The 12,779-nt window shown below is 38.5% G+C and overlaps 1 protein-coding gene across 1 annotated transcript in view; it reads left to right on the plus strand.

The window, feature by feature from the left end:
• Positions 1–5,928, plus strand: part of LOC127953645 (synaptotagmin-C) — a 42,569-nt gene extending 36,641 nt beyond the window's left edge. The window contains exons 12-13 of the mRNA XM_052552888.1: positions 2,206–2,296; positions 2,722–5,928. Coding sequence (XP_052408848.1) covers positions 2,206–2,292 — 87 coding nt within the window. The 3' untranslated portion in view covers positions 2,293–2,296; positions 2,722–5,928. The remainder of the gene's footprint in view (positions 1–2,205; positions 2,297–2,721) is intronic.
• The last annotated feature ends 6,851 nt before the right edge of the window (positions 5,929–12,779 follow it).

The raw sequence follows: 12,779 nt of genomic DNA on the forward strand, positions 1-12,779 counted from the left end.
CTTTTGGCTTTAAAAAAAACTACTGTCAGGATTTAGAGGCATGCAGTGAAACATTAGCGATGAAAGGCCGTGGATAGTTTTTTTTTTCCGGCTAACCTTATTGCATATGCATTTGAAGGAGTTTCCATTTCAGATGGAAAATTTATGGGAGCAGAGTATTTAAATAAATCATGCAAGGTGATTTACTAAGGTTTATGCTAGTTAGTTGACTTGTATTTGCACCATTATTTAAACCCCCTCAAAAAGCATATTAGCATATCTCAATCCATTCTGTGGCTGTGTTAGTATATTGCACACACCTGATTATCATCGGCTCAGCTTATTTGCGACCCTGTGCTAGTTTGAGCTGCTCTTAGAAAGATTGCGCTGGTCATTACAGGAATGCACTGGCTGCATCTGTGTTCTTTAATTTGCTCATTGTCAGTAGATCAACTGCAGAACTTTCCAATGCTATCGGTGTCTTTATGCAAATTCGCTCTCATTCTAATTTGCTCTGTTTAGTCAATCTGACCCTTAAAGACATAAACACTTGGTTTCTTGGGACACTGATCAGTTACACACTTCAGTGGTCATTATACTAAAAGATTGCAGAATTCCATGTTTAATGCATTAGTTCATTACAACACCAGATCCACATTCTACTGCATTTGTTATTGTGTGCTATTATGTGTAAGATTAATAGTTCATTATAAAATATGTTATTTTTATTATAACCAGTGCTAGGTACTAGATCACTTACAAATTGTAGTTTATTACTGATTACAGATTACAATGAAAATCGTAGTTACTAACGCAATCTAGGTTATTCATTTAAGGTAATGTATTCAGATTACTTTTAGATTACTTTTTACCTGACTTGTTTTAAACTTGCCATTAAACAGTAATTACACATTGATTTATAAAAAAGCCAAAGAGGAAATATTCAAAATATTGTTGTCATGAGTGCCAGAACTAACAGTTTCTGAAGGTCACTGGATATGATGAAGACATGCAGTGTTTCACAGCTATTCAACACCTGTGTTCAGTAACTTGCATAATCATTCATTTCAAAAATTGTCTAATTTAGTGGTTTCCAATCCTGGTCCTGGAGAACCCCCAGCACAGCACATTTTACTTGTTTCACAAATCAAACACACCTGATTTATCTCATCAGCTCATTAGTAAAGACTCCAAGACCTCAAATGTGTGTGTCAGAAAAGAGAGACAACAAAAAGTGTGCTTTGTTGGGGATTGGGAAACTCTGGTTCCCACACCCCTAAATTTATAAGCATGGATCGGAAAAATATTGAGATTTATGAGATTAGCATGGCCATTCTATATTGTTCTATACTGGATAGAAAAAAATATTGAGAAATATGAGATTAGCATGGCCATTCTATATTGTGAATAGAGTCAAAACTAAATGGTTTGTCTCACAGTAGGTACGAGTACTCAGGGATTTGATCATGTAATCCAGATTACATGTAATCAATTACTACCCAGCACTGATTATAACTCTGGTCACAGTTAATACTGAAAAGATACAAAATAATAAAGCAATAAGCCCTGTGAAGCCGTGGTTTACAGTGAATTTATAACACATATATAAGGGGCTTTGTTAGGCACGATGTGAAGCGGAGTTTCTAAAATGATTATTCTACATACGAAGTAAGGTTTCACTACAGAGCCCCGCATATGACATGCAAAAAATAAATAAGTTGTGTGCACGATTGACTAATTTGTTCCCTCAGTGTACTAAAGCGTGCACACGATTACTATTGTGTTCCCTCAATTTGCTAAATCAATTTATAAATCGAGTGAACGAAATAGTAAATCGAGGGAATGCAATAGTAATCATGTGCATGTTTTAGTTCATTGAGGGAATTAATTAGTCAATCGTACACACGATTTTAGCCTACTATTTGTTCTTGCATGTCATGTGCGGGGCTCTGTATTTCACAGAATAAAACAGAGAAAATAAAGTGAAATGATGTAAATAAAAATAGTACTCTTCCACCAAACAATGAAGTTCCTCAGAAACAGTTACAGAAACAAAGGTGCATGTTTGTAGTGTAATTACAATTTAGAACGCAGCTCAACTAATCCGAATAAAAAAACGGAACGATCCGTTTTATAATCAATCATTAATTGCTTTGATAATGCCTTATATGTATGAAGTCACCTTCTGAATAATCATGTGTTTTCATTGCTGTTTACCTTTCACAGGAGAAATCTATAAACACATACGTGTCAAAGAGTGCCGCAGCCTCCCCTAAACCACACATAGTGGTGGACAGCCCTCACTCTGAGTAGAGATGTGAGTACACACACACACACACACATGAACATAATCGCATGCTGTAAATAGAAGGGGACTTCCTCACATAGGGGATCTGTGTTGGTGTTAGACTGGAGTACTTCAGGTTTCAGTCATGTCTAACCCACATGGTCAAAAACATCAGTTTACACAGCAGCAGGAGAAGGCTATCAGTGCTAATTATAGTTAGGGTTAGGGTTAGGCTTAGGGTTTGATAAAATATCTGCTTTTTAAAAATACACTATCTTTGCTTTTCTCAGCTATTTAACACAGTCACATCTGATAAATGCAGTTGTCAATCCCATACAATGTATGAATGTAGCCATCTGTTCACTGAAACTCTTTGTGTTTATGTAACTTGCCGTTTGTGATTATATGGTTAACAGTGTTTCTTCTGTCTCTCTGTTTCTTTTTCTCATCCTCAGGTCAGCATTATCTTTTTAGCAACAGAAATACATTCTTTCTTTTCACCTGTGAATAATTATTCATCAAGAAAGAACCAGAGAAGAGACTGTGCTTGTGGTAGTGCTATTCCTCTAAGTCAACCCTGCAGACCCAACACAATATAATAGAGAGAAATAACTAGACTAGACCGGTCACAAATCACACACTTACATACAGAGATACATCTCCACACACACACACACACACACACACACACAAACACACACACACATGAAATCATAACAAAACAACTGGCATGGATGGTTTTTCTTCAGGAATGATGTTGAAGTCTAAATATGTCATGATTTATTCAGGGGACATATGACAAACATTCCCAAATAGATAATCTTTATTTAGTTATTTGAAACTGAGCCTACACAAAAAGAGAGATTTTAATTATTTAAAAAAATAATAATAATAATAATCAGGAGAGACCTGATAGATTATGGACCACGAATGTTTCTGTGTATGTGTGAGCGCATGTGTGTACGTGAGTTTGTACGGGTGTCTGTGTGTAGCTATAGAAAATCTCTACAAGGTGTTTTCAGTCTGACAAGTAGCTGCAAGTTCTTGGAGTGGTCTTTTCTGCCAATGCAGAATCCTTGCAACTGTTTCCCGTTTCTCTGGAGAGGAGGACTACTTTATGACCGTTCCCGTCTGGCGAAGGAGAAATAAGGATGGATACATTGGCCAAATCGTGTCGTGCAGTATAGAAATGTGTCCCTCTGCCTTTTACATTTTTATCACCTTCTGTTTGGAGTTCAATGAGATCAGCAGTTTCCTTTTTTCCTTCATTTACTAGAGTCCAGCCATTCTTCCTGTTCTACCAGATACTGAATGAAACGATTGGAGAGTGTGTTTCCGTGACATGGACCGTGACACTGGCAGACTGAATCCCACTGAGATCTCTTCCAAAGGGAGCGATCATTGATTTCAAATATTGCCAAAGGACCCTAAATGGGACGGACTTTGGATTTGTGTGCACTTCCTGGAAACATATCCTACGGGGAAAAAGATCTGGCCATAGTATTTTATTTTTATACCACGCCAGGATTTTTTTTTCTCTTAGACATTTTTAATTTTAAAGGAGGAAGTGTGTGCTCTCCATCATCATTCTGCCAAGAGGACCACTTTGGAAAGACGCACGCATTCATCCTCTTTTTTCCTCCCATGTATCCTATGTGTTTTTTGTGTCGATACGCGTTTGCTCGTCGGTTTGTGTGTGCGCGTGTATGTCTGTGTCAGTATATGTCACCGTGACCCCGTGTATGTCTCCACTTCCCATCCTTTGTCCCGCGCAGAGAAAATCTCGTTTTGAACAATCAGTCGTCTCCTGTCCTGTGTCTTAGAGGAACTATTTCTTGTGTAGGACCTGTTGCACTTGGTAGGGACAGGGTCTATTTGTCAGACGCGCGTTTCGGTGGTTCTCCGTTGAATGTGGTAGTGACCTGTCCCTGTTGTGTCCCTAGCCTGATCTGTGTTCTCGTGTTGGGTGTGCTTCTCTTTTTTTTGTTAATGTGCTCTGTGTGTACGAGGGGACAAACCTGGTGGCCACAGCTGTCGAGGAATAAAATGTTGGAAGTTTTTCATTGTCTTTAAACAAAAAAAAAGAAAAGGAGTCAAAAAAGAACAACTGGTTCTTCATCTCTTTTGGCTAATGTGACTATCTTTCCTGTCTGAGCATTCCTTGCAAACAGAGACAAAGAGGGGGACACGTCTTTTATTGTTTTAGGACTACAAGATTACTTTTACATTACAAACTGACTTCTGAGGCTTTTCTTTTTGAACACATTCAGTAAAGTCACTGCTTCTCTAGTCAGAAGCAGTATAGTGGCCAAAGCACTAAATTCACATACCCTTGATATCCAGGCTCACTGCCTCTATTAAAAGGATAATTCACCCAGAAATGAAAAATCTGTCCTTGTGCCGTTCCAAACCTGTATGGCTTTCTTCTGTGGAACACAAAATCAATTTTTTCTTCACAAGATCCTTATACATTGAAATCCAATGGGGTCCAATATTGTTTTTGGACACCACTGGCTTCAAAATATCCTCTTTCGCAGAAGAAAGAAAGTCATGCAGGTTTGAAATGATGGTGCATAAATGATAGCAGCATATTTAATTTAAGATGAACTATCTCTTTAATATCGCAGTACAAGCACTGCCAATGCGACCACACTCGTACCTCACTGGAGGAATACTGCATTACCAATCACTAACACTCGTGTTATTGAAATGTACATCGGTATAATTATTTCCCCCTGAGCTCATATTTTATCTGTTTCCATTATTAATCACATGCCAGGCCTTGGACTCTCTCTCTCTCTCTCTCACACACACACACACACACTCTCGCAGGTGTGTGCTTGGTCCTTAGTCCGTTATCGTATATCAGCTCTTGTTGTTTTCTAAGAGGCCATTGATTCCGTCATCCACGTGTATGTGGTATCGACCCGCAGTCTTCAGCGCCTGTCTCCAGGCCCATCTCTTCTGCTGCCTTAGATCTTACACTGTGGAGGCAAGATCCCTATAGAGTGACCTCTGACCCCGTCATCAGCTCCCACACAATACAAGCTTTCTCTTCAGTTCACCCCAGGCCATAATTTTCTCTCAGTTTGTCTCCCCTCTTTCCTCTGTCTCTCTGTGTCAGTGCAATTCTGAATGATCCTGAGGAAATGTGTTTGCATGCTTATATTAACATGGATGATGTCAACTTGATGCAATGATAATTTAATAAGTGATGCTCAACACACACACAAAAAAAAAAAAACTATGGTGAACGATGAACTTGATACTAACACTACTAATGACAAACATGTTGACCTAGCAACCTGTTGGAGATCATCAAAACACTGATGATTAATGTTGTTAATATTGTATATCCTCTTTGAGATGGTATTACAGTTGCTGGATATATTTTTCTTTTTTTGATTTTTTGGTTTTCTTTGAAAAGGTTTACTTTTTTATATGTTGAGAATAAGCTGAGACTTAGAGCAAGATAAAATGAAATGCAGTCAGGATGAGAACATTTCAGCTGAAAAAAAAAATACTAAAACAAAAATCTAAATTAAAAAGAAAAAAAAAAAAGACCAAAAAAAACTTTTAGGAGGATGATTATGTGATTGATAAAAAGGATGATTTAAAGGCTGGAGCGATGATTGCTGAAATAAAATCTGTATGAAAAATCATTGCAATGAGTTTGCGTGATACAGCTATTTGTGTTGATGTAACGGTTTGTGAATCATGCTGATATTTCTGTCTACCTCTTACTTAGTGTCTCACTCCCTCTCCCCTCCTGCTGTGCATTAACGTGTGTAATTATTTAGTTATCATCATAAATTCTTTATCAAGGGCCCACTATATATAAACCCAGTGTGGAGCATTGCATTCATGTACATGCTTCTGTTTTTCTGTATTTCCATAGGCACGCAAACACACTCACAACCACACGTGTCGCATCCATAAATCAAACCCGGCCTTTCTCCGCCTCAGCCTCGTTCTTCAAATCAGGTTGTTTCTTTATGGCTTTTCCGGTCACAAAACTTCCTGGCGTTAATTGCACCCATGTGGTGTGATTCTTAGAGGGTTCGATTTGTTACTGCCTGATACTTCGTCATCCATCTTGACTTCTTAGAGTCACATTCATGTGAGCCTAATGCACTGTTCATCTGAGCCTCAGTGTACGCAGAAGAGCCGGAGTCAGCACTCTCTGACACACACAGATGCAGGAAGAGAGACAGAGGTGCAGGGAATTAGTGCGTGTGGTGAAGACTACAAATGTGCTACAGAGAAAAGCAGGGGGTACAAGAGAACAGGAGCCAGTTTCATTAACACAGCTCTGATGTTAAGACAGTATCTTAAGAGGTAGTCTGACCAAAATTATCAAATCTGGACTTGTTTTTTATGCATCGACTTCAAAAAGTAAGGACTAGTCTTTAAAAACATTAGTATGACTGACTTCTAATATTATAGTCTAAGCAGTTTACGCAACTGGCCCCAGGGCGAACAATATAAAAAGAGCAGTAAGAGGATAAATGTTTGAGAATAGCTGGAGAAAAACTATTAGGGGAATGGAATGAAATGAATTTTCATTCATTCAGGTTTAATGCAAGTTAAGCTCCACTGACGCATGTGGCATATTGTTCACCACAAAAATTTATGTAGACTTATGTTACAGGGACACACAATAAACGTGAATGAGTTCATACTGTAAATGCTACAATTCTCAGTATTGTCAAATAAATAATAATAAAACAAATAACCATTACACAGAAAAGTTTTTTTTAATGCCTTTAAGCTTCTTTACTATGACAATACAGCCTAAAGTGTGGTCATAGTCCTTTGGTCGGCAAACACTGAGATGGCCAATCAAATCAAAGTAGGCGGATTGATTGGCTATTTGGATTGAAAATGTGGTATAATTTAGGCTACATGATTAGTGTAATTTCCATAGGCTGTATAGGCCTAATTACTGACTGTGACGAGACAAGAAACGTTTTCAACATTTTATGCATGCAAATAAAAGTACACGTGTGCATATTTTAAAAAAGGCCTATTATTTGCAGATAGTTCAACATGACTACTTCCCAACTATAATTAGATTTATTTATTCTTTGAAAGTTCACCCTTACGAAAATTAAAAAAAAAAAAAATTATTGTGTAGTAACCGTGTGTTGATTACCATTTTTATAAACACAGTTTTACTAAAAATACTACGGTTAGCACTTTCCCTTTGTTTTGTTTTGTTTTTCTTTGTTTTTTCTTTCTTTATTTTTAACCATGGCTATTTTTCTTAAGGGCCCCATCGGATGCATTTACTTCCTTTGCGTTTCACCATTCATTCATTATTCACTCATTACTTAAACATTATGCCACAAATCCTGCACTGAACCCGGACGTTCCTCTCAAGGATCCCGTGCAGGGTGTGTAAGGAGAATAAAAGAGCGAAAGCAAACGAGAGGAAGAGGTGGATCGATCCGGTATACATGCGCGCACCTGCAACACATCGGTCCCGCGAGAGAGGAGCGCGCAGCGGAGGTGAAGACGCGCCAGTTCACAACTACACGTGCCGCGCGCGCTGAGGGGCGGGGGTCGGGGGAGTGCAGTCTCCATCAGGGGCGTCGCACCCGTGGGGGATGTGGGTGTTTTAACACCCACACTTTTCCCGGTGAGAGTGTTCAACACCCACACGTTTTCTGCAGTTTTTCCGCAGTTTTGCACAAACGCCTTACTACAGTCGCTCCTCCGTTTCTCTGGCCGCTCTGTGTCTGCGCTCGCCGCGGCTGCCTCCTCCCCCCTCCCTCTCATGACACCTGATTTGAGCCTGGCCGGCTGCTGATTGGCTGTTCTGCCTTAAGTCCCGCCTCTCTTGGGGTGTTATTGGTCAGCTCGTGCTGAGGAGGCGGGCACCTAGGCGGGAAGAGTTTGGGAAGATGTTCTGTTATGGTTTTTGTTGACATGTCGAGTGTTTTCGGTATTATATTTCGTCTTTTAGACTAATGCTAATTTATATTATTGGGATATTGTTCAGCAGCTAGCTAAATTCGGTTATGTAACGTTATGTGGCATGCAATGTATAACATAACTGTGATGAAGAAGGCAGGGAATTGCCAAGGAGGGGGGACAAACTGGCATTGTTAAGCAGTGTATTTATGGGTTCATTGCCAGTGCAACTGATTTTGATATTTTGAGCATTGTTTGTTGATTAGCTGAATACTTTTGTGGATACTTACTGAGTGTTTGATTGTAACGTTACCTGTTGAGGAGAAAAAAGTGAGAAATGATGACATTGTTTGCCTACCTGTTGAAGAATTATGAAAGAAAAATTCATATTATTTTAATGTTTAAAAACAGTAAATTGTTACATTATTTATACCACCAGAGAAAAAGCTCTGTGTGGGCGTTTTTTTTTTCTCCCCTTTTCTAATTTTTTTTTTTTTAATGTAGGATCATTTTTTTTTCCAGCCAAACTTTAAGCCCTGCATTCTGTACCCCTCTGTCACTGTATTCAGCGGTTTTTTTTTTTTATTGTTTATAAACAAACCACATCCATCCCCCACACTTTTGAAAAGCTTGCTACGCCCCTGGTCTCCATGGCAACGTTCCCACGGTGCAAAAAAATCATTTAGTCAGAAAGATATTCCCGGCTCACTGAACTGAAAGAGAGATGGGGGATAGAGAGAGAGAGCAGAAGAGAAAAACTTGAGGAGCGGGCGTGGTGGAGAGCTGTTTTTATCACTGTGGGGGGGAAAAATGATCGAGTGAAGTTAGTAACATGGTGCAATTATCATTACTGCTAATAGCTGTGACTGTAATAGAGAATGCTATATTCATTTTCACAGCCTCAGGGAAAGACATCCATCCATGTCGAGATCGAGATTCATTTATGTAATGTCAGGCGCGAATATTTTGATGTAGGAGTGTTTGGTGTTGTGCATGTGTATGTGAACATGCACCTGTTTTTCCTCACCTGTGCCCTGTGAAATGTACCTTGGAGGCGTATTATTGAAGCCCCAGTGACCCAGATAGTGGTGGTATGTGTATGGGTGTGTTCTGTGCGCTCTGGTCGCCTGGTGTGAGTTCCAGATGGCTCCTGTCTCCCAGCAGAGAGCACCAGTAAAGGCTTCGTGTTTTAATCAGTGCCACCTGGAGGACACCTCTACAGAGAATCATGTCGGACATCCGGGAACAAGACAACATTTTGGGTGGATTTTGAAGTGGAATGCATAAAATAAATGCTCTACTGGTGCAGTGCAGAAGAGCTGATAGTTATACAGTATACACAAGTTATACTGTATACAGTTATACAAAAAGGTACAGAAGCTGTCACTGGGGTGATACCCTTTCAAAAGGTAGCCTACTAAAAATACCTTTAGGGTACTAATGTGCACTCTTTAGGTACAAAGGTACTGCCCCAGTAAGTGCTTTGGTATTTTCTCTGACTCTGTACATAGCTGAATAGTATACCTCAGACATGTCTTTGTATTATTAAAACACACACGAAAGTGCTGATCTTAAGAAACAACAGAAGTTCTCAGTGGGGGAAAATTCCACCTTATAGGCAAATAATATGAATTTTCTAAGGTGATACATTTTCAATTAACATAAATTTCCATAAATGGTGCACAAGAGCATATACATTCGTGTGCGCAGCGCAAATAAAAAAGGAATTATGGTCCACCTCATTCATTACAATAGTTTTTCTTCTCCCTCCGTTTCCTGAATTATAATAACAGAAAGATTTAACTGGGCGTTCAACTGTGGAAATTGTCTCTAGTCAAACAAACCAGTTTGCTTGTGTGTATTCTTAATATTATATAGTGCTGTTAAAAATCTAATAAATTAATGATGTATACATTCAATTGTTCAAAAGGGGCCTTTTACATTGTTAGCGAAAAATTATTTTGACCTTTCTATTCATCCAGAATTCAACAATATATCATGGTTTTCACAAAAACAACAAAAAGTAAGCAGCAAAACTGTTTTCATTGTTGATAATAATTGATTTCTGAATGATTATGTGAAACTGGAGACTGGAGTATAGTGACTGCTGAAAATTCAGTTTTACCAACAATTTTTAATTAAACTTCAATACATATATTCAAATACAAAGTTATAGTTATTTTAAATTGTAAAATACTTGACAAAACTTCTGTTTTTACTCTATTATATATCAAATAAATGCCTTATACAAAAGTAAAAACAAAAGAACTGCCTGAATCTAAAACATTTAGAATTAGAAGTCACTGACCTCAATAGTTTTCCTGTACATAATATATGTATTATTCTACTAAATAACTAAATTATCTAATGGGCAGACATTAGATAATTTTTTACTATACTGGAAATTCAGTCAGTCTTTAGTGATGTGATGCTGTCAATCAATATATGGAGTTAAGAGTAGGTCTTTACTCCACAGTTCCCTTGTTCACCTTAAATCCCTCTAATCCAATCTAGCCCCTCAGATCACAGAGCTGAGCTAAAGCCTCCAAAATTGTGCCACTCCACAAAAGAAAACTCCCTGGAGATGGATGTGGAATAGAGCACAGAAAGTGCATCTCTAAAAAAAATCTTTTATTTGGAGACACACTGGTCCTAAGTTCCGGGCAATCATAACTAACCCTAGGGGCACTCTTCTGTTTACTGACCGTGAAAAGCAAAGGAAGTCAGCCGGGGGTTGTGAGAGAATAGCTCTAAATGGGTTAAACTGATTTTAAAGCATTGTTTGTATGGGAGGATTTAAATATGATGAACTTGATGCTCTCCTTTGCTCACTGGAGAGTAGATTCTATTGTTGGAAGGAGAGAGAACGGGCGAGCCTCAGGGCCACTTAGCTCGGGGCACACTGTTCTTATTTGACAGCAGGTTGAGTCGCTCGGGGCTGTCTGAGTAATTATGCACATTCTTGCAGTAAAGAGCAACGAGGACAGGAAACAGGAAACAGGTTGCATGTCGACCTAAAAACATGATTCTTTCTTCAATAACTTACCTGTCTCCTCCTTACTGATACTCAGTGAAGTGTTTGTTTGTTGTTGTTTTTTTTGTTGTTTTTTTGTTGCTTGACTTTAGTGACATCTACTGTTTACTTAGCTGTTTGCTCTTAAGTTTAGAAAACTCATTTTCCTGAATAATAATAATAATAATAATAAAGAAAGTACTTAAAACATATAAAATACAATAATGTAGCTTAACATAAGATTGAAGATGAAAAAACGGATAAAAACTGGAAATTAAATCTAAATAAAGAAACAAAACATACACTATAGGATACATTTAAGATTTAAACATGATGATGATAATAACAAAATCTTCATACCTTATTATTATTATATGGACTAGGGTGACCATACGTCCTCTTTGTACCAGAAATGTCCTCTTTAGGACCTGATTTCTAAATTCCCCTACAGTCACTATTGATTGTGTGCGTTTTTATATTAGAGCCAGCTGCTACGGGACTGTTTTCTTAATGCTGCTCCCGCAGAAATCCTGACCATTTTCGCCCGCCCCCGTGATTTTTGTGTAGAGTCCCGCAAACATTCTAACACTGCATATAATTTTTGCGCTTCAGGGAGCCGACATCAGTATGCTGAGTATTTAAATCTCTTTTGAATGAGAGCTTGCTGTTCACTTTTACTTTCAATTTCGTGATCACATGCACACTCTAAAGAAATAATCAGTCAATGAGCTCAGGATCTGTTGAGCAGCAAATCCTCCAGCATGATCTGTCAGCCATCTCTCTTCTCTCAACACATGATCAATCAAATCTGACTCCTGCAGCTCGTGTTGGATGCAGGGTTGTCAAGTCTGTGTTCTTTTCCCAATAGAATTGGACTACTTTTAAACTGTTGCCATGGCTGGATTCCCCCGTGGGTTAAAGGTTTGAAATGTTGAATTAGTTACATTTGACTGTAATGATTGTTTTGAAACATTTTGCATTCTACCGAGGGTCGTCGCTAATGGGGTGAAAGGTGGTGATGATAGGGGCCCACGGCTGTGTCGGTGCCCTTAATGTTAATCCAAGAAAATAAAAAAATTGAATATCACTCACTGCTCTTGACTGAATAAATGTTTAGTTTATTCATTTTCTCCATCATTCAGTTTCTGTAAGTGAATACCTATAAACTTGAAAAAATGAAACATTGTTTAATTGCTATCTTTGTTCTACTTATTTATTTGTGCTATATACATGATTTCAAACAGGGCCCAAGGGTACAACCTGTCCCGGGGCCCCCCGAGCCCCAGCTACAGCCCTGATTCTGCCTATGATAAAACTGTGCTAGATGTCAGGTTTTGTAAAGGAGGGGCCACCGGTAGAAGTTTTTTAGCTGTTTATGATCAATATGCATAACAGTGACTGTAAAATATGTGTGTTTTAAGTATGAAATTGACATATTTGAGTTTTGATATTTGGGATTGCACTACTTTGGGTGACCAACCACACCCCAGTCCCCCGCCCTGTCTTCTTTTTGGAAAACAAAATATGGTCACCCTAACATAGTCTGTAGACATTTATGGATTACTTTCAAAAGCATACATTTTA

This window comes from Carassius gibelio, chromosome B3 (assembly GCF_023724105.1).
Source record: "Carassius gibelio isolate Cgi1373 ecotype wild population from Czech Republic chromosome B3, carGib1.2-hapl.c, whole genome shotgun sequence".
Lineage (NCBI taxonomy): Eukaryota > Metazoa > Chordata > Actinopteri > Cypriniformes > Cyprinidae > Carassius > Carassius gibelio.